We start from the raw sequence: 18,391 nt of genomic DNA, 5'->3' as shown, positions 1-18,391 counted from the left end.
AGAAGGGCGACTCCTGAGCGTAACATCCCCGCTCAAGAGGCCAAGAGCGGGGGCTGGAAGCTCAGCTCAGCCGGGAGAGCTATGCCTCTCTGGTCTGCCGCATTTTGATGATCTCCGGCAGATCCAAGAAGAGAGCCTTAGCGGTGGAGGCCACCAAAACGGTGCCCCCGGCCGTTTCAGAGATGGGGAGAGCCGCAATGAGAGGGCATCAATCACCGTCTCAAGGTCCAGTCCTCCCAGGGGGGAGGAGGGACAGCCGGTGACGGAGGCATTATCCGAGAGAATCGAGCCATCGGGCTCGTGCTCGTCGATAAAGCCTTCCTCCAGCAGATCCAGGGTGTTGACGGATTGCCGTCTGTCTGCCCAGCTGCCATCCCCTTCCCCGCTAGCCTGACAAGCCAGTAAGCTTCCGCCCGCTGGTTAAGCTCTTTAGATGGCAGGCGGGCGCAGAACGCAGGAGGCGTCGGGGGCGAGAGCCGGGCCGGCGTGAGCGGTGCCGAGGCAGGTCTCGCAGCGGGGATGGAGGTCCGGCGGCGGGATGTTGGAGCAGAGGCGAACACCGCTGGAAGTCGAGTTTGTCTTCATACTGCTAGCTTGAAGAAAAAGTGGGAGATGAACAACGGGTCCACTCTGTACATATACAGTATCTGCGGACGTAGTTGAAGCCCATACTGTACGCAAGGGCGGGAAAGAAAATCTTCACGACTGCGCATGCGCGAAGGGATAAACCCAATAGCGTAGCCTTAGAGGGCGAAGCCTATACAAAATAGAACGGCAGCCTCCTACGTTCCGATGCAGGCGCCAAAAGGAACGTGAGGAGACGCTAGCGATCTAACGTAGCCTATTTGATAGCTGATTGGTCAGCTCACGGACCCAAGTTCACCCAGCTAACACAAAAATAAGTGAAAGTTAAATCATTTTCCACTATTTTCTCCCATAGATTTTACCAACTGCTTTTGGCCACATTTTAATAACTTGAAAAAGAAAAGGAATGTCTCAAAATAAAATAAAATAATATAGGAGTGTCACTATTAAGCCTGGGCTACACATGACAACCAGTTTTGTGAAATATCCTGTCACACATCTATCTGACCAAGTGCTAGAATTGGTCTCTAACCTTGCACATCTAATTATAATAATCATTATGTCAACATGTCATGAATACAAAAAGAGGTGGATTTTCTGTTTGTGTCAAGTTGTCATGACAAAGACATCCTCTGGTAATGTCATCCTGTTTAGTGTCAAGTTGTCTTAATAAGGACACTCCAAAGAAATTGAATGTCAAGTTGTCATGACAAATACATCTTCTGGTAATGTCATCCTGGTTAATGTCAAGTTGTCACTACTAAGACATCCCAAACAAATGTTATGTCAACTTGTCATAACCAAGACAATTTCTGGTAATGTCACTTTGATTAATGTCAAGTTGTCATAATCAAGACAACCCAAACAATGTCAAGTTGTCATGACAAAAACCGAATGACACTTAATGACAGAAGTCATAAACGTTTAATTATGACTTGTTTATATGACACGTTCATGACAATGTCATGTCATAGTTATGACAGTGTCATGTCACAATTATGTTGATACTGTCCAGTAAAGTGTTACCGCTTTTTGTTTGTTAGTTTTTGCTTTTTTAAGTGGAAATAGTGACCAAAATGAGTTAACTTTAGAGATTACAATACAACAATTTAGGACACACATATTACCCAAAAGTAATTTTAACAATGGTGAAGGTTCTTATTACATACACGTAAATGTTATATTTACTACTAATTATGAATCTAAAAATAAACATAATAATAAAAATACATATAACGTTGTTGTAAAGGTCAATGGTAATCCCGAATATAACTATACATATGATGTAGCTAAATCCAAAACATAAACATGGCACTTAAATAGCTATTGATTTAAACGTTCAAATTTGTGTTTAGTGGAAGTAATTAAGGTCAAGCTCCGGTCCGTCACACAAAAGAGTCCCTTTATTAAATGAATAAAGCGCGCTAACGCTGTTTGGCTATGCTCGCCTCTTTTTCTTCAAAGTGAAACATCAGTAACTTAACCGAAACGATTGGAAAGACCGTATCAGTTGTTCAGGACTTCAGCAGTAACAAACTCAAACTTAACAAGCTTCAGTACTAGCTAGCTAACTTATAGTAACAAGATTCAACATAATAGCTGCTTTGTTTTGTCTGGCTTTACAAACGCCAACTGGCTGGATAAGTTCCCGGGACTCCACCACCGTGTCACCTGGTAAGTAGCTAGCTAAAAATATTTAAATTTCGTTGTGTTTTAATATTCCCCAGAAAGTTGGGAAGCCTTGGGGCTTTATTTCCGGATGTATATAGCTATGACTTATTTATTTTGTGCCGCAAAAATACTCTAACGTAGAAATAACGCAGGAAGCATAGTAAGACCTGGTGGCTGGTAGCTCTTCAAGACTGGGGTCGAAGCACTACAACACCTGGTTTATTTTAATGGTTTTAGTCTCATTTGTGTGCAATAAATGTTCAGCAAGCCTGCGTGTTCAAATCTGTAATGGGCTACTTTTTAAGTAAGCGCTGCATTAAATGTTGTAGTTATTGTGTAGTAAAATAATGATTTAATGCATTGTCCAAAAAGCCTACCCTTTCAAATATGCACCTTATTGGTCACAACGGGTAGTTTAAGCACATTATCCACTGTGGGCTCATGCATTTAACTTGGCTGGTTTTTGTATCATTTCATATGAGTCGCAATGTGATTGGATGATGAATTTAGTATTTTTTTTAATTATTACATTAGGCCTATTAAGTGGTAGGCTATCAAGTGGAAATATTCTTATAATTATGATTATGTATTTCTAGTGTACATCGCCATATTTCTCAATTATTCTCATCTCTTCGTATCCCATTAATGTGCCTATCACATAGTTTAGCTGCAAAACAGTCCAACTAAATGGAGCTACTGAGACACGCGTTTGAAGCTTCTGTCGTCGTCGGTCACGTGGTATTCTGTATTTGACACAAGCTCCGACATGTATTGAACCACTGCGCTTAGTGAAAAAAGTTTCGTTATCATTAGCCAATCTTTAATCTGTCAGAAAATAAGCCAGTATACCAGGACACAGAACATGGTGAACCCACATCACATAACAGCTAGTAAACATAGTGAAGGGTGTAATGACAAAACAAAACTGGAGCACTTATTTGGGGCGGATGCACTTAGCCATTGTTGGTCTAGCTTTTATTCTTGTTGGAAGTTTAATATCAGTAGAATTTGTTATTTTAATATTAGTGTATAACAACTACCGGGAAGGAACGATAACAACATTTGTCAGTGACTTTGAAAGTGTGCAGTGTCAAAGGAGAGGCACGTTAAAAACCTATGCTAAAAATGTTTGATCCCGACAGCATGGTGCCTCACAATTAAAAATTGTTTGCTCAATAACCGTTTTACTATTCCTGTAGAAAACATAGCCTTTTGAAATTCAGTTAGCGTAACCCTTTTCCACTCTTCATAACTGGATACTTTTAACAGTATCGACAGAATTTGTCTGGTGAATTTAATGCTATAAATTTGTATGTTAAATTAAAATCTTTATTTATTTAATTATCCAGTTTTTGATTACAATACCAATACAGCATACAAGTTGCACATGCCTTCAGTAGAAAGTACAGTATACTAAACTAAATCTGATGGTGTTGTATTCTCTCCTCAGGTTTCAGTAGATCCTGAGAGAAAACCCTTGCTTGTGGAAAATGCCGGACACACCTGAAGAACATTCTGCTAATCTTCCAGAACTACTGTACTGGTGAGTAAATTAAGTTGAACTTTCTTATGCAACAACTAAGATATTGACAAATTTGAATTCTTTTTATATTTAATGACCTAAGCACTGACTCAGTTGTGCTAATATGGCAATATATGTCACTTTCCATGGTGCTGAAACAGTGTAGGTCTCTCTGTTTTAGTCAATTTTGTGTGTTTGTTGACGGTCTTACTGCCTTAATTGTCTGTGTGGCTTTTACCTTACATTTTTGGCCACACATATTTCCAAAGATGTGTTGAGGATATGTATGAATTATTACTTGTAACAAATCGTTTGTCACTTAGCATTCTATGGTCCCACCCTGACTGGAGACAAAATGGTAACTCAAAAGAAAAAGTCATGTAGTTTTGTAGAACAAGCCCTCCCGTGCCACATGTTTTCTCTGTCCATGGTACTGAAACAACTAGCGCAACTGGAAACTTATTTATCTCTTGTATATATTTTTCTACTAGTACTACTACTACTATTACTACTACTACTACAACTATGACTACTACTACTTAGTAGTGACTATTTTGTAACACGATAAAAGAGCTTCAAATGAGCTATACCTAATTAGCATAGCCTACATGTGCAGCATTTCATTTAAAATATGTCTTCCTAATAAGTTATAACAATTAATGAATATTTGTAGCAAGCAATATTTTAACACATTCTGTTTGTGAGTTTTTATTTTGCATTTATTCAGTTTATTTTCTCAGGGACAGTGCATAAACATGACTGTAAAGATGCCAGATTTAGCCAGGAGGCTAGTTTTCACCTGTAGTCCCTAGGCAGGTGAGACATTGGCAGCCTAAAGTCAAGGAACATGTTCAAAACAATGATGAAAAATATATCAGTTTCAGTACATGTAGATTAGATGGAAGGTCATAAAGATAATAAAGCTATTTACAACTTACACACTGTGTACTGGCATTATTGTATAGTTATATATAGTCTAGTCTTTATTAATTAAGGAGTGGCTGATGTTTCTCCATGGTGCTGAAAGAGCATGTATATCATGGTTTACTCGTGCAAATCAATTTTTTACGTTTTAAGTTTTATTTTATTTTTAGGCTTTTGTCTAGAAGTAAATACAAGTTGACCAATAACATAATAAAAGTATATATTTAATAAAGTGTTTTCCAATCAGCTGTTTTTTTTAAATCGTTGAACAGTATACATTACATTGTGGAATTTATATTATGTGGAAAAAAGTTCGGGTCAGTGGATGAAGATAAGGCTTTGTCGAGAATATTTCAGGCAGGTGCAAGAAGTAAAAAGCAACTCATGGTGTCGCTGTAGACTTGCACACAAGGAGCACAGACATCTCCACCCACTGTTACTGCATTACAATCGGTTGTAATTTCTCAGTACAATACCTTTATCCCCGACTGTTTATCATCGCCTTCGCTGTTGTAAAATGTTGGATCAGTGACTATTTTGGAATTAGATTTTGTGTACGTAGGCCTAACGTAATTTTCACAAGCCATGGACGTGCTTTTTCCGAGGATGGCAGACAAAGGATTTTCATGGCTTCGTCTGATCTTCTGCTTTTCTTCCTTTATTGTAACGCTGCACCTCGTTCATGGAGACCTGAGTTATTCTATTCCAGAAGAGATGAAACGCGACTCTGCTATTGGAAATCTAGCCAAAGATCTCGGTCTTGATCTGAGGACCTTATCTTCCCGAAAGGCCCGTGTTGATTTTGAGGGGACTCGTAAACGGTACTGTGATATTAATCTGAGTACTGGAGAGTTGGTCACATCGGAGAGAATGGACAGAGAAAGCCTTTGTAGCAAGAAACCCTCGTGTGTTGTGAAAGTAGATCTAGTGTTAGAAAATCCTCTGGAGCTTCATCGACTAAGTCTTCATGTTCAAGATGTAAACGACAACTCGCCAAAATTCAGAGAAAATTTGATTGAAATGGAAATAAGCGAGTCAGCCGACAAGGGTAACCGCTTCTCTATCGAGGAGGCCCATGACGCAGATATAGGTCATAATGCTGTTCAAAGGTACAGCCTACAAAAGAACGACAACTTTATTCTCGCTGTTGACAGCAACAATGTTGAACTCGTGCTAGAGAATACACTTGATCGAGAAAAGCAAAACGAGATTAATTTGCTTCTCACAGCTCTAGATGGTGGCTCTCCTCAGAGATCAGGTACGGTAGTCATACACGTCACTGTACTGGATGCTAATGATAACGCCCCAGTGTTTAGCCAGGCCGTTTATAAAGCCAGTCTGCCTGAGAACTCTCCTCCAGATACCATAGTGATTATTGTTAGTGCTACTGACGCAGATGAAGGAGTGAATGGAGATGTGACATATCAGTTTGGTCACGTATCTGATGATGATGGTAATGTAATTTCTATTGCTCCTAAAACTGGAGAAATTAGAGTAACTGGAGTGATTGATTTTGAAGAAAGGAGTTCTTTTGAAATGAGAGTGCAAGCCAAAGACGGTTTAGGGCTAACCTCGTATGCCAAAGTAATAATAGATGTTACTGATATGAATGATAATGCTCCAGTTATATATCTGAAATCGCTGACTAACCCCATACCTGAGAACGTGTCACCTGGTACAGAGGTGGGCATCGTTAACGTGCAGGATAGAGACTCTGAGAATAACAGACAGGTCCGCTGCTCCATTCAGCAAGGCGTACCTTTTAAGTTGGTCCCTTCTATTAAAAACTATTATTCTCTGGTGACCACAGGACAACTGGACCGTGAACTAGTGTCTGATTACAACATTACAATCACTGCCACTGACGAGGGCTCTCCACCTCTGTCCTCCTCTAAAACAGTTCAGTTATCTGTAGCAGACATCAACGACAACCCACCTGTGTTTGAGGAACAGTCGTACAGCGCTTATGTGACTGAAAATAACAAACCTGGCTCCACTTTATGTTCCGTTACTGCTCGAGACCCCGACTGGAGACAAAACGGTACAGTGATTTATTCTCTGTTACCCGGTGAGGTGAACGGTGCCCCGGTGTCCTCCTATCTATCCGTTAACGGAGACACGGGGGTGATCCACGCTGTGAGGTCGTTTGATTATGAACAGTTCAGGAGTTTTAAAGTCCACGTGCTGGCCAGAGACAACGGTTCTCCTCCGCTCAGCAGCAACGTGACCGTCAGTGTCTTCATATCGGATGTGAATGACAACTCTCCTCAGATACTGTACCCCGCCCCGGAGGGCAACTCCTTCATGACCGAGCTGGTCCCCAAAGCTGCACACGGAGGCTCTCTGGTGTCCAAAGTGATAGCGGTGGACGCGGACTCCGGACAGAACGCCTGGCTGTCCTATCATATAGTCAAATCCACTGATCCGGGACTTTTCACTATTGGCCTCCACAGCGGAGAGATCAGGACACTGCGGGACATTTCTGAGTCTGACAGCATGAAACAGAACCTTATTGTAGCAGTGAAAGATAACGGACAGCCCTCTCTCTCTGCCACCTGTTCCATGTATTTACTCATTTCTGATAACTTGGCTGAGGTGCCGGAACTGAAGGATATTTCTTACGATGAGAAGAACTCCAAACTGACCTCTTATCTGATCATCGCGCTGGTGTCTGTGTCCACATTTTTTCTGACCTTCATTATCATCATCCTGGGTGTGAGGTATTGTCGCAGGAGAAAGCCCAGACTGTTGTTTGATGGAGCAGTTGCCATCCCCAGCGCTTATCTCCCTCCTAATTACGCAGATGTTGACGGCACAGGAACTTTACGCAGCGCTTACAATTATGACGCCTACCTGACAACAGGTTCTAGAACCAGTGACTTTAAGTTTGTGACGTCTTACAATGACAACACACTGCCTGCTGACCAGACTCTGAGGAAAAGTCCCTCAGACTTTGCTGACCCGTTTGAAGATTTAGATCCGTCTGTAGAGGTAGGAACCGTTCAAACTGCTTCACTGCTCACAATGCGTTTTTGACTGGTTTATTGACTTTTTTATGTCTGTCTGCCAGAATGTGTTTATACTTCCAAAAATGATTGTGTGGCTGTTGAAGCATATTTCTTTTGCATCATGGACGTTATTTCTTCGTTTGCTTAGTAAATTACGTCAGAAAAAGATTACATATTTGTGGCTGTTCTCCTTCAAAACCATGGCATTTCACTTGGTGTCTGTGGGAAGTGTTATTTTCAGTTGTTTACCACACTCTCAGAAAGCTAAACTTTGAATGCGATTCATTGATGAAATAGTTGTATATGTAATTCAGTTTTTTGGTTTTATAAAGTTGCTGTTCGTGGATTATGTTAAATGGGACTAATTCGCTATTTAGAATAACACAATCATTCGCCACCAGGAAGTTACTTCAACCTGATCTTTGCCAGCAGAAAACCTGGGCCTCATGAAAAAAAGGATAGTTACCAGAATATTATACCAGCAAAATGTAGTTATGAGTGAAGTTGTGACAGAATAATAATTTTTGAAATCAAGACTTCTGAGCAGGCTGTCCTGAGTCTTTCACATTGTTCGCTGTAAAATATTTTTTAAGTATGTTTCACTGTCACTTATCAGCAGGTTAGGGAAATTATAGGTTTATATCTGACTCAGCCGAGGGGAAGTTGGCTAACGGGTTAGCTAGGTGTAAGAATAATTCCTTGTTCACTTTTTTTATACTATTACAAACCCACATTAGTACGGTTTAAGAGCACTGGCCAAGACAAAACAGCGTTTAATATATTTGTGCAATCAGCCCTGCCAATTCTTAAGGGATCTATCCGTGGTGCTGAAAACACTCCTCAAGCTCTTGCTCACAGCCTCAGCTGGATATGTCTTTTTTTTCTTAGATTTGTTTGACTTCCAATAAAGTAATTATAGTAATATTAATAATAATTGAATAAATATGTAATGAAGACACTGAATTTTTGTAATGTACGTGATTTCTCCAGCTCATAGTCTCATTATGGAGCGAACAACAACAGTTTTATTTTACAATGTGTTACAGTGTTGTACTGGACGTTTAGCTGGCCCTTTCTTTCGGAGGATCAAACTGTAGTATTTTTCTATAGCCTACTTCCATAAAAACCTTTAGAAAGGTCAAGTAAAGGTAACATATTTAAAACCAAATCTCACTGAGCTCAGCTATAGGGGAAACAACACCTACATATTCAAACCTGAGACATTTACAATGATCCCTTTTGTCCTTTAAGCAAATTCTAGATTTACCACACATGGCCAGTTCATTTGAACGTGAGTGGATGTTATCTTATTGTGGTTTGAGACGCAGTGAGGAATATTTTATAACATACTAATGTGTAGATAAAAAGTGACTCATGGTGTCGCTGTTGACTGGCAGATAACATACATTCACTACTCCACCCACTACTACATAGATGTGAGCTGCAGATTTTCCAGAGAAACGGTTTCATAGTTTCAAACATATTGTATTGTGTGTATTGCTGTGACGTGTTGGATTATTTGTTGTTTTTGGACAGCTTTTATTTTTCCGCACTGGATAGTAGAAGTTGTACAAGCTAAGGACACCTTTTTGTGTCAGGATGGGAGACAAAGGATTTCCATGGCTTCGTCTGATCTTCTGCTTTTCTTCCTTTATTGTAACGCTGCACCTCGTTCATGGAGACCTGAGTTATTCTATTCCAGAAGAGATGAAACGCGACTCTTTGATTGGAAATATAGCCAAAGATCTCGGTCTTGATCTGAGGACCTTATCTTCCCGAAAGGCCCGTGTTGATTTTGAGGGGACTCGTAAACGGTACTGTGATATTAATCTGAGTACTGGAGAGTTGGTCACATCGGAGAGAATGGACAGAGAAAGCCTTTGTAGCAAGAAACCCTCGTGTGTTGTGAAAGTAGATCTAGTGTTAGAAAATCCTCTGGAGCTTCATCGACTAAATCTTCATGTTCAAGATATAAACGACAACTCGCCAAAATTCAATGACAATCTGATTGAAATGGAAATAAGGGAGTCAGCCGACAAGGGTAACCGCTTCTCTATCGAGGAGGCCCATGACGCAGATATAGGTCAAAATGCTGTTCAAAGGTACAGCCTACAAAAGAACGACAACTTTATTCTTGCTGTTGACAGCAACAAGGTTGAGCTCGTGCTAGAGAATACACTTGATAGAGAGAAACAAAGTGAGATTAATTTGCTTCTCACAGCTCTAGATGGTGGCTCTCCTCAGAGATCAGGTACTGTAGTCATACACGTCACTGTACTGGATGCTAATGATAACGCCCCAGTGTTTAGCCAGGCCGTTTATAAAGCCAGTCTGCCTGAGAACTCTCCTCCAGATACCATAGTGATTAATGTTAGTGCTACTGACGCAGATGAAGGAGTGAATGGAGATGTGACATATCAGTTTGGTCACGTAGCAGATGATGATGGTAATGTATTTTCTATTGATCCCAAAATTGGAGAAATTAGAGTAACTGGAGTGATTGACTTTGAAGAAAGGAGTTCTTTTGAAATGAGAGTGAAGGCTAAAGACGGTTTAGGGCTAACCTCGTATGCCAAAGTAATAATAGATGTTACTGATATGAATGATAATGCTCCAGTTATATATTTGAAATCGCTGACTAACCCCATACCTGAGAACGTGTCACCTGGTACAGAGGTGGGCATCGTTAACGTGCAGGATAGAGACTCTGAGAATAACGGACAGGTCCGCTGCTCCCTTCAGCAAGGCGTCCCTTTTAAATTGGTTCCTTCTATTAAAAACTATTATTCTCTGGTGACCACAGGACAACTGGACCGTGAACTAGTGTCTGATTACAACATTACAATCACTGCCACTGACGAGGGCTCTCCACCTCTGTCCTCCTCTAAAACAGTTCAGTTATCTGTAGCAGACATCAACGACAACCCACCTGTGTTTGAGGAACAGTCGTACAGCGCATATGTGACTGAAAATAACAAACCTGGCTCCACTTTATGTTCCGTTACTGCTCGAGACCCCGACTGGAGACAAAACGGTACAGTGATTTATTCTCTGTTACCCGGTGAGGTAAACGGTGCCCCGGTGTCCTCCTATCTATCTGTTAACGGAGACACGGGGGTGATCCACGCTGTGAGGTCGTTTGATTATGAACAGTTCAGGAGTTTTAAAGTCCACGTGATGGCCAGAGACAACGGTTCTCCTCCGCTCAGCAGCAACGTGACCGTCAGTGTCTTCATATCGGATGTGAATGACAACTCTCCTCAGATACTGTACCCCGCCCCGGAGGGCAACTCCTTCATGACCGAGCTGGTAACCAAAGCTGCACACGGAGGCTCTCTGGTGTCCAAAGTGATAGCGGTGGACGCGGACTCCGGACAGAACGCCTGGCTGTCCTATCATATAGTCAAATCCACTGATCCGGGACTTTTCACTATTGGCCTCCACAGCGGAGAGATCAGGACACAGCGGGACATTTCTGAGTCTGACAGCCTGAAACAGAACCTTATTGTAGCAGTGAAAGATAACGGACAGCCCTCTCTCTCTGCCACCTGTTCCATGTATTTACTTATTTCTGATAACTTGGCTGAGGTGCCGGAACTGAAGGATATTTCTTACGATGAGAAGAACTCCAAACTGACCTCTTATCTGATCATCGCGCTGGTGTCTGTGTCCACCTTTTTTCTGACCTTCATTATCATCATCCTGGGTGTGAGGTTTTGTCGCAGGAGAAAGCCCAGACTGTTGTTTGATGGAGCAGTTGCCATCCCCAGCGCTTATCTCCCTCCTAATTACGCAGATGTTGACGGCACAGGAACTTTACGCAGCGCTTACAATTATGACGCCTACCTGACAACAGGTTCTAGAACCAGTGACTTTAAGTTTGTGACGTCTTACAATGACAACACACTGCCTGCTGACCAGACTCTGAGGAAAAGTCCTTCTGACTTTGCTGACCCGTTTGAAGATTTAGAGCCGTCTGTAGAGGTAGGAACCTTTCAAAGTGCTTCCCTGCTCACAATGCGTTTTTGACTGGTTTATTGAGTCATTTTGGTCTATGTTAGGCATAATTTTATGTCTCTGCAATTTAATAATGATTGTGCGGTTGTTTAAGTGAAGTGTTTTCATACTGGAGGAAAACTTTGTTGTCTGGTCACTGCTTAATTTATAAATTACGTCAGTAATTTTTTAACATATTTTTCCTGGTGTCCTTCAAAACCATGGGACTCCTCACTTGTTGTCTATTTGTGAAACTTTTTTGTTGTTCTTGTCAACATATAGTGTCAGTGCTATTTAAAAAGATTATTTTCAGGTCCTTTCTCTGTAAGATACACTTTGGTAATGATTCGTTAAAAAAATAATTGGTCTGAAAGTTTATTTCATTTCGTTGGTTTCATTAAGCTGCTATTTGTGTATTATATTTATATGGGACTAATTTGGTATTTTAGTTAAATTCATTCCAAGGAAAGAGGTGTTTCATTCTGATATTTGCCAGCAGGTAACCTGGGCCTTGTGGAAAATATTGTTACAAGAACATTTTTACCAGCAAACTGTAGTTATGAGTGAAGCTGTTTTCTTTTTTTTTTAATTAAGCATGTTGCCGTGGCTCTCGCGAGTCTTTACTTGTACATTGTACCGCTGAAAAACGTTTTTTTTTCTTCAGTGTTCACCAAGCGATGGAAACGCTGATGGGGAGCTAGCTAACGGTTTAGGTGTAATGATAATTTGTTGTTTAGTTTTATGAATTTGTATTTTACACACATTATTACAGTCTTAAAAACTCTGTCCAAGAGAAAGAAGTAGTGTTGTACAATATATCCTTGTAGCAGCAACCCTGCTAAACCTCATGGGATCTCAGACGCTCAGACACAACAGCACATGGAGATGTCATTTTTTCCTCAGCCATGATGATGCCTGGCTGTTAGTAATAATAATAATAATAATAATAATAATAATAATAATAATAATAATAATAAGGATAATAAGAATAATAGCGAATAATAAATACATTTTTATGCAATGAAAATTTCAGATTTTGGTTTTTGCGTGATTTCCTCCGCTCATTGGCTTGATTTGGAGCGCTCAATCACAGTTTTATACCATAATAATACGTTAGCGCTTTTGAATGTTATAATGTAATAAAAGTTTTTTGCTGGCTTTCTCTTTCGGAGCCTCAATCAGAGATATTTCTTTATATCTGCATTTCATTTAAACGTGAGTGAATATAACATTAATGTGGGTTGAGACTCAGTGAGGAATATTTTATGACTTATATTAGTGTGAAGATAAAAACGTGACTCATGGTGTCGCTGTTGGTTGGCAGATAATAGACTCCCACCACTCCACCCACTACTACATAGATATCAGCTGCAGATTTTCCAGAGAAGCGGTTACATTTCCGAACATATTCTTTCTTATGCCTTGCTGTGAAGTGTTCAAATATTTGGTGATTTAGGACAGCTTTTATTTTTTCGCATTGGATAGTAGAAGTTGTACAAGCTGAGGACACCTTTTTGTGTCAGGATGGGAGACAAAGGATTTCCATGGCTTCGTCTGATCTTCTGCTTTTCTTCCTTTATTGTAACGCTGCACCTCGTTCATGGAGACCTGAGTTATTCTATTCCAGAAGAAATGAAACGCGACTCTGCTATTGGAAATCTAGCCAAAGATCTCGGTCTTGATCTGAGGACCTTATCTTCCCGAAAGGCTCGTGTTGATTTTGAGGGGACTCGTAAACGGTACTGTGATATTAATCTGAATACTGGAGAGTTGGTCACATCGGAGAGAATGGACAGAGAAAGCCTTTGTAGCAAGAAACCCTCGTGTGTTGTGAAAGTAGATCTAGTGTTAGAAAATCCTCTGGAGCTTCATCGACTAAATCTTCATGTTCAAGATGTAAACGACAACTCGCCAAAATTCAATGACAATCGGATTAAAATGGAAATAAGGGAGTCAGCTGAAAAGGGTAACCGCTTCTCTATCGAGGAGGCCCATGACGCAGATATAGGTCAAAATGCTGTTCAAAGGTACAGCCTACAAAAGAACGACAACTTTATTCTCGCTGTTGACAGCAACAAGGTTGAACTCGTACTAGATAATAAACTGGATCGAGAGAACCAAAGTGAGATTAATTTGCTTCTCACAGCTCTAGATGGTGGCTCTCCTCAGAGATCAGGTACTGTAGTCATACACGTCACTGTACTGGATGCTAATGATAACGCCCCAGTGTTTAGCCAGGCCGTTTATAAAGCCAGTCTGCCTGAGAACTCTCCTCCAGATACCATAGTGATTAATGTTAGTGCTACTGACGCAGACGAAGGAGTGAATGGAGATGTGACATATCAGTTTGGCCACCTATCTGAGGATGATATAAATATTTTCTCAATTGATTCTAAAACGGGACAAATTAGAGTAACTGGAGTGACTGACTTTGAAGAAAGGAGTTCTTTTGAAATGAGAGTGAAGGCTAAAGACGGTTTAGGGCTAACCTCGTATTCCAAAGTAATAATAGATGTTACTGATACGAATGATAATGCTCCAGTTATATATCTGAAATCGCTGACTAACCCCATACATGAGAACGTGTCACCTGGTACAGAGGTGGGCATCGTTAACGTGCAGGATCGAGACGATGAGAATAACGGACAGGTCCGCTGCTCCCTTCAGCAAGGCGTCCCTTTTAAGTTGGTTCCTTCTATCAAAAACTATTATTCTCTGGTGACCACAGGACAACTGGACCGTGAACTAGTGTCTGATTACAACATTACAATCACTGCCACTGACGAGGGCTCTCCACCTCTGTCCTCCTCTAAAACTGTTCAGTTATCTGTAGCAGACATCAACGACAACCCACCTGTGTTTGAGGAACAGTCGTACAGCGCATATGTGACTGAAAATAACAAACCTGGCTCCACTTTATGTTCCGTTACTGCTCGAGACCCCGACTGGAGACAAAACGGTACAGTGATTTATTCTCTGTTACCCGGTGAGGTGAACGGTGCCCCGGTGTCCTCCCATCTCTCTTAAGAGACACGGGGGTGATCCACGCTGTGAGGTCGTTTGATTATGAACAGTTCAGGAGTTTTAAAGTCCACGTGATGGCCAGAGACAACGGTTCTCCTCCGCTCAGCAGCAACGTGACCGTCAGTGTCTTCATATCGGATGTGAATGACAACTCTCCTCAGATACTGTACCCCGCCCCTGAGGGCAACTCCTTCATGACCGAGCTGGTCCCCAAAGCTGCACACGGAGGCTCTCTGGTGTCCAAAGTGATAGCGGTGGACGCGGACTCCGGACAGAACGCCTGGCTGTCCTATCATATAGTCAAATCCACTGATCCGGGACTTTTCACTATTGGTGTCCACAGCGGAGAGATCAGGACACAGCGGGACATTTCTGAGTCTGACAGCATGAAACAGAACCTTATTGTAGAAGTGAAAGATAACGGACAGCCCTCTCTCTCTGCCACCTGTTCCATGTATTTACTTATTTCTGATAACTTGGCTGAGGTGCCGGAACTGAAGGATATTTCTTACGATGAGAAGAACTCCAAACTGACCTCTTATCTGATCATCGCGCTGGTGTCTGTGTCCACCTTTTTTCTGACCTTCATTATCATCATCCTGGGTGTGAGGTTTTGTCGCAGGAGAAAGCCCAGACTGTTGTTTGATGGAGCAGTTGCCATCCCCAGCGCTTATCTCCCTCCTAATTACGCAGATGTTGACGGCACAGGAACTTTACGCAGCGCTTACAATTATGACGCCTACCTGACAACAGGTTCTAGAACCAGTGACTTTAAGTTTGTGACGTCTTACAATGACAACACACTGCCAGCTGACCAGACTCTGAGGAAAAGTCCTTCTGACTTTGCTGACCCGTTTGAAGATTTAGATCCGTCTGTAGAGGTAGGAACCGTTCAAAGTGCTTCACTGCTCACAATGCGTTTTTGACTGGTTTATTGAGGGTTTTTTTGTCTGTCTGCCAGAATGTGTTTATACTTCCAAAAATTATTGTGTGGTTGTTGAAGCATATTTCTTTTGCACCATGGACGTTTTTTCTCCGTCTGTTTAGTAAATTCCGTTATAAAATTATTATATATTTGTGGCTTTTGTCCTTCAAAACCATGGCATTACACATCGTGTCTGTGAGAATTGTTTCTCCGTCTATTACCACACTCTCAGAAAGCTAAACTTTGAATGTGATTCATTGTTGAAATAGTTGTATATGTAATTCAGTTTTTTGGTTTTTATAAAGTTGCTGTTCGTGGATTATGTTAAGTCGGACTAATTCGCTATTTAGAATAACACAATCATTCGCCAACAGGAAGTTACTTCAACCTGATATTTGCCAGCAGAAAACCTGGGCCTCATGAAAAAAAGGATAGTTACCAGAATATTTTACCAGCAAAATGTAGTTATGAGTGAAGTTGTGACAGAATAATAATTTTTCAAATCAAGCCTTTGGCGCAGGCTCTCCTGAGTCTTTCACATTGTTCGCTGTAAAACATTTGGTAACACTTGAAAGTATCAACATAATCGTAACATGACACTGTAATAACTATGACATGACACTGTCATTAAGTGTCATGAGGTTTTTGTCATGACAATTTTACATTGTTTGGGTTGTCTTGATTATGACAACTTGACATCAATCAAAGTGACATTACCAGAAGTTGTCTTTGTCATGACAAGTTGACATTAAATTTATTTGGGATTTCTTAGTAGTGACAACTTGACATTAACCAGGATGACATTACCAGAAGCTGTATTTGTGATGATAACTTGACATTCAATTTCTTTGGAGTGTCCTTATTAAGACAACTTGACATTAAACAGGATGACATTATGTCAACTTGTCATGATCAAGACAACTTCTGGTAATGTCACTTTGATTAATGTCAAGTTATCATAATCAAGACAATCCAAAGAATGTAAACTTGTCATGACAAAAACCGAATGACACTTAATGACATAAGTCATAAACGTTTATGACTTGTTTATAAGGTTTATGACAGTATCATGTCACGATTATGTTGATACCTGCAAGTGAAGTGTTACACATATTTGTGGCTGTTGTCCTTCAAAACCATGACATTACACTTGCTGACTGTGGGAAATGTTTCTCCGTCTTTTGACACACTATCAGAAAGCTAAACTTTGAATGAGATTAATTGATGAAATAGTTGTAAATGTAATTCAGTTTGTTGGTTTTATTAAGTTGCTGTTCGTGGATTATGTCAAGTGGGACTAATTCGCTATTTAACACAACCACCAGGAAGTTACTTCAACCTGATCTTTGCCAGCAGAAAACCTGGGCCTCTTGAACAAAATGGATAGTTACAAGAATATTATACCAGCAAAATGTAGTTATGAGCGAAGTTGTCACAGAATAATTAATTTTCAAATCAAGCCTTTTGCGCAGGGTCTTCTGAGTCTTTTACAGTGTTGTTAAGTATGTGTCACTGTCACTTATCAGCAGGTTATGGAAATTATAGGTTAATTTCTGACTCAGCCGAGGGGAAGTTGGCTAGCGGATTAGCTAGGTGTAAGAATAATTCGTTGTTCACTTTTTTATACTATTACAAACCTACATTAATACAGTTTAAGAACACTGGCCAAGACAAAACCTCACCCTTAATATATTCGTGCAATCAGCCCTGCCAAATCTTAAGGGATCTGTCCGTGGTGCTGAAAACACTCCTCAAGCTCTTGCGCACAGCCTCAGCTGGATATGTATTTTTCTCCTTAGACATGTTGTTTGAATTTAAATAAAGTAATAATAGTAATATTAATAATAATAATTGAATACATATGTAATGAACACACTGCTTTTTTGTAATGTACGTGATTTCTCCAGCTCAGTCTCAATATGGAGCGAACAACAACAACTTTATTTTACGATATGTTACAGTGTTGTTTGTTTATTTGTTTATTTAAAAGGATCCCCATTAGCTGACCCGAGACTACAGCTAGTCTTCCTGGGGTCCAAACAATACATACAAAACGTGTATGTGACTAATTACAATCACAATTACTCACAAAAATATCATATATAAATACACATAAAAGAACAAGAAAAAGTAACAATACAAAAAATACTGATTAGAGTAATAACAAAAAAATGCAAAACAACATAGCACATGATACAACCTCGCTCAACCAATCCAGACGATATTATGATGTTGAAAACAAATACAGTCTTAGTCTTTTTTTAAAACCAGGTTTTCCCTTGATTTCACGAACCCCAACTGGAAGACTGTTCCAAAACACAATTGACCTATAAAACACGGTCCTCTTCATAGATTCAGATTGTACTGGACGTTTAGCTGGCCCTTTCTTTCGGAGGATCAAACTGTAGTATTTATCGATAGCCTACTTCCATACAAACCTTTAGAAAGGTCATGCAAGGGTAACATTTAAAACCAAATCTCATTGAGCTCAGCTATAGGGGAAACAACACCTACATCTTCAAACCTGAGACATTTATAATGATCGCTTGTGTCCTTTAAGCAAATTCTAGATTTACCACACATGGCCAGTTCATTTTAACGTGAGTGAATGTTATCTTATTGTGGTTTGAGACTCAGTGAGGAATATTTTATAACATACTAATGTGTAGATAAAAAAGTGACTCATGGTGTCGCTGTTGACTGGCAGATAACATACATTCACCACTCCACCCACTA

The 18,391-nt window shown here is 40.4% G+C and overlaps 2 protein-coding genes across 3 annotated transcripts in view; both read left to right on the top strand.

Annotated features, from left to right (window-relative positions):
• Positions 1 to 5,191: 5,191 nt before the first annotated feature.
• LOC114562568 (protocadherin gamma-A11) overlaps positions 5,192 to 18,391 on the top strand; it is a 262,197-nt gene continuing 248,997 nt past the window's right edge. The window contains exon 1 of one of the 2 annotated variants that reach the window (XM_028589029.1): positions 5,192 to 7,693. In XM_028589029.1, coding sequence (XP_028444830.1) covers positions 5,288 to 7,693 — 2,406 coding nt within the window. In that variant the 5' untranslated portion in view covers positions 5,192 to 5,287. Of the gene's footprint in view, positions 7,694 to 9,196; positions 11,695 to 18,391 lie in introns of those variants that run through there. The other variant, XM_028589032.1, reaches the window with a different exon arrangement.
• On the top strand, positions 13,148 to 14,733 carry LOC114563276 (protocadherin gamma-A4-like). The gene has a single exon (XM_028590123.1). It carries the CDS (start codon positions 13,231 to 13,233, stop codon positions 14,731 to 14,733), a length of 1,503 nt encoding a protein of 500 aa, XP_028445924.1. The 5' UTR covers positions 13,148 to 13,230.

Source organism: Perca flavescens, chromosome 10 (genome assembly GCF_004354835.1).
Source record: "Perca flavescens isolate YP-PL-M2 chromosome 10, PFLA_1.0, whole genome shotgun sequence".
In the NCBI taxonomy this organism is placed as follows: Eukaryota; Metazoa; Chordata; class Actinopteri; order Perciformes; family Percidae; genus Perca; species Perca flavescens.
Note: the sequence above shows the minus strand (reverse complement) of the source record. Positions and strands in the feature narration are given on the sequence as shown.

What these genes read in the sequence shown, in the direction of transcription:
- LOC114563276 (XM_028590123.1), top strand. Translation starts at nt 13,231, where the DNA reads ATGGGAGACAAAGGATTTCCATGGCTTCGTCTGATCTTCTGCTTTTCT.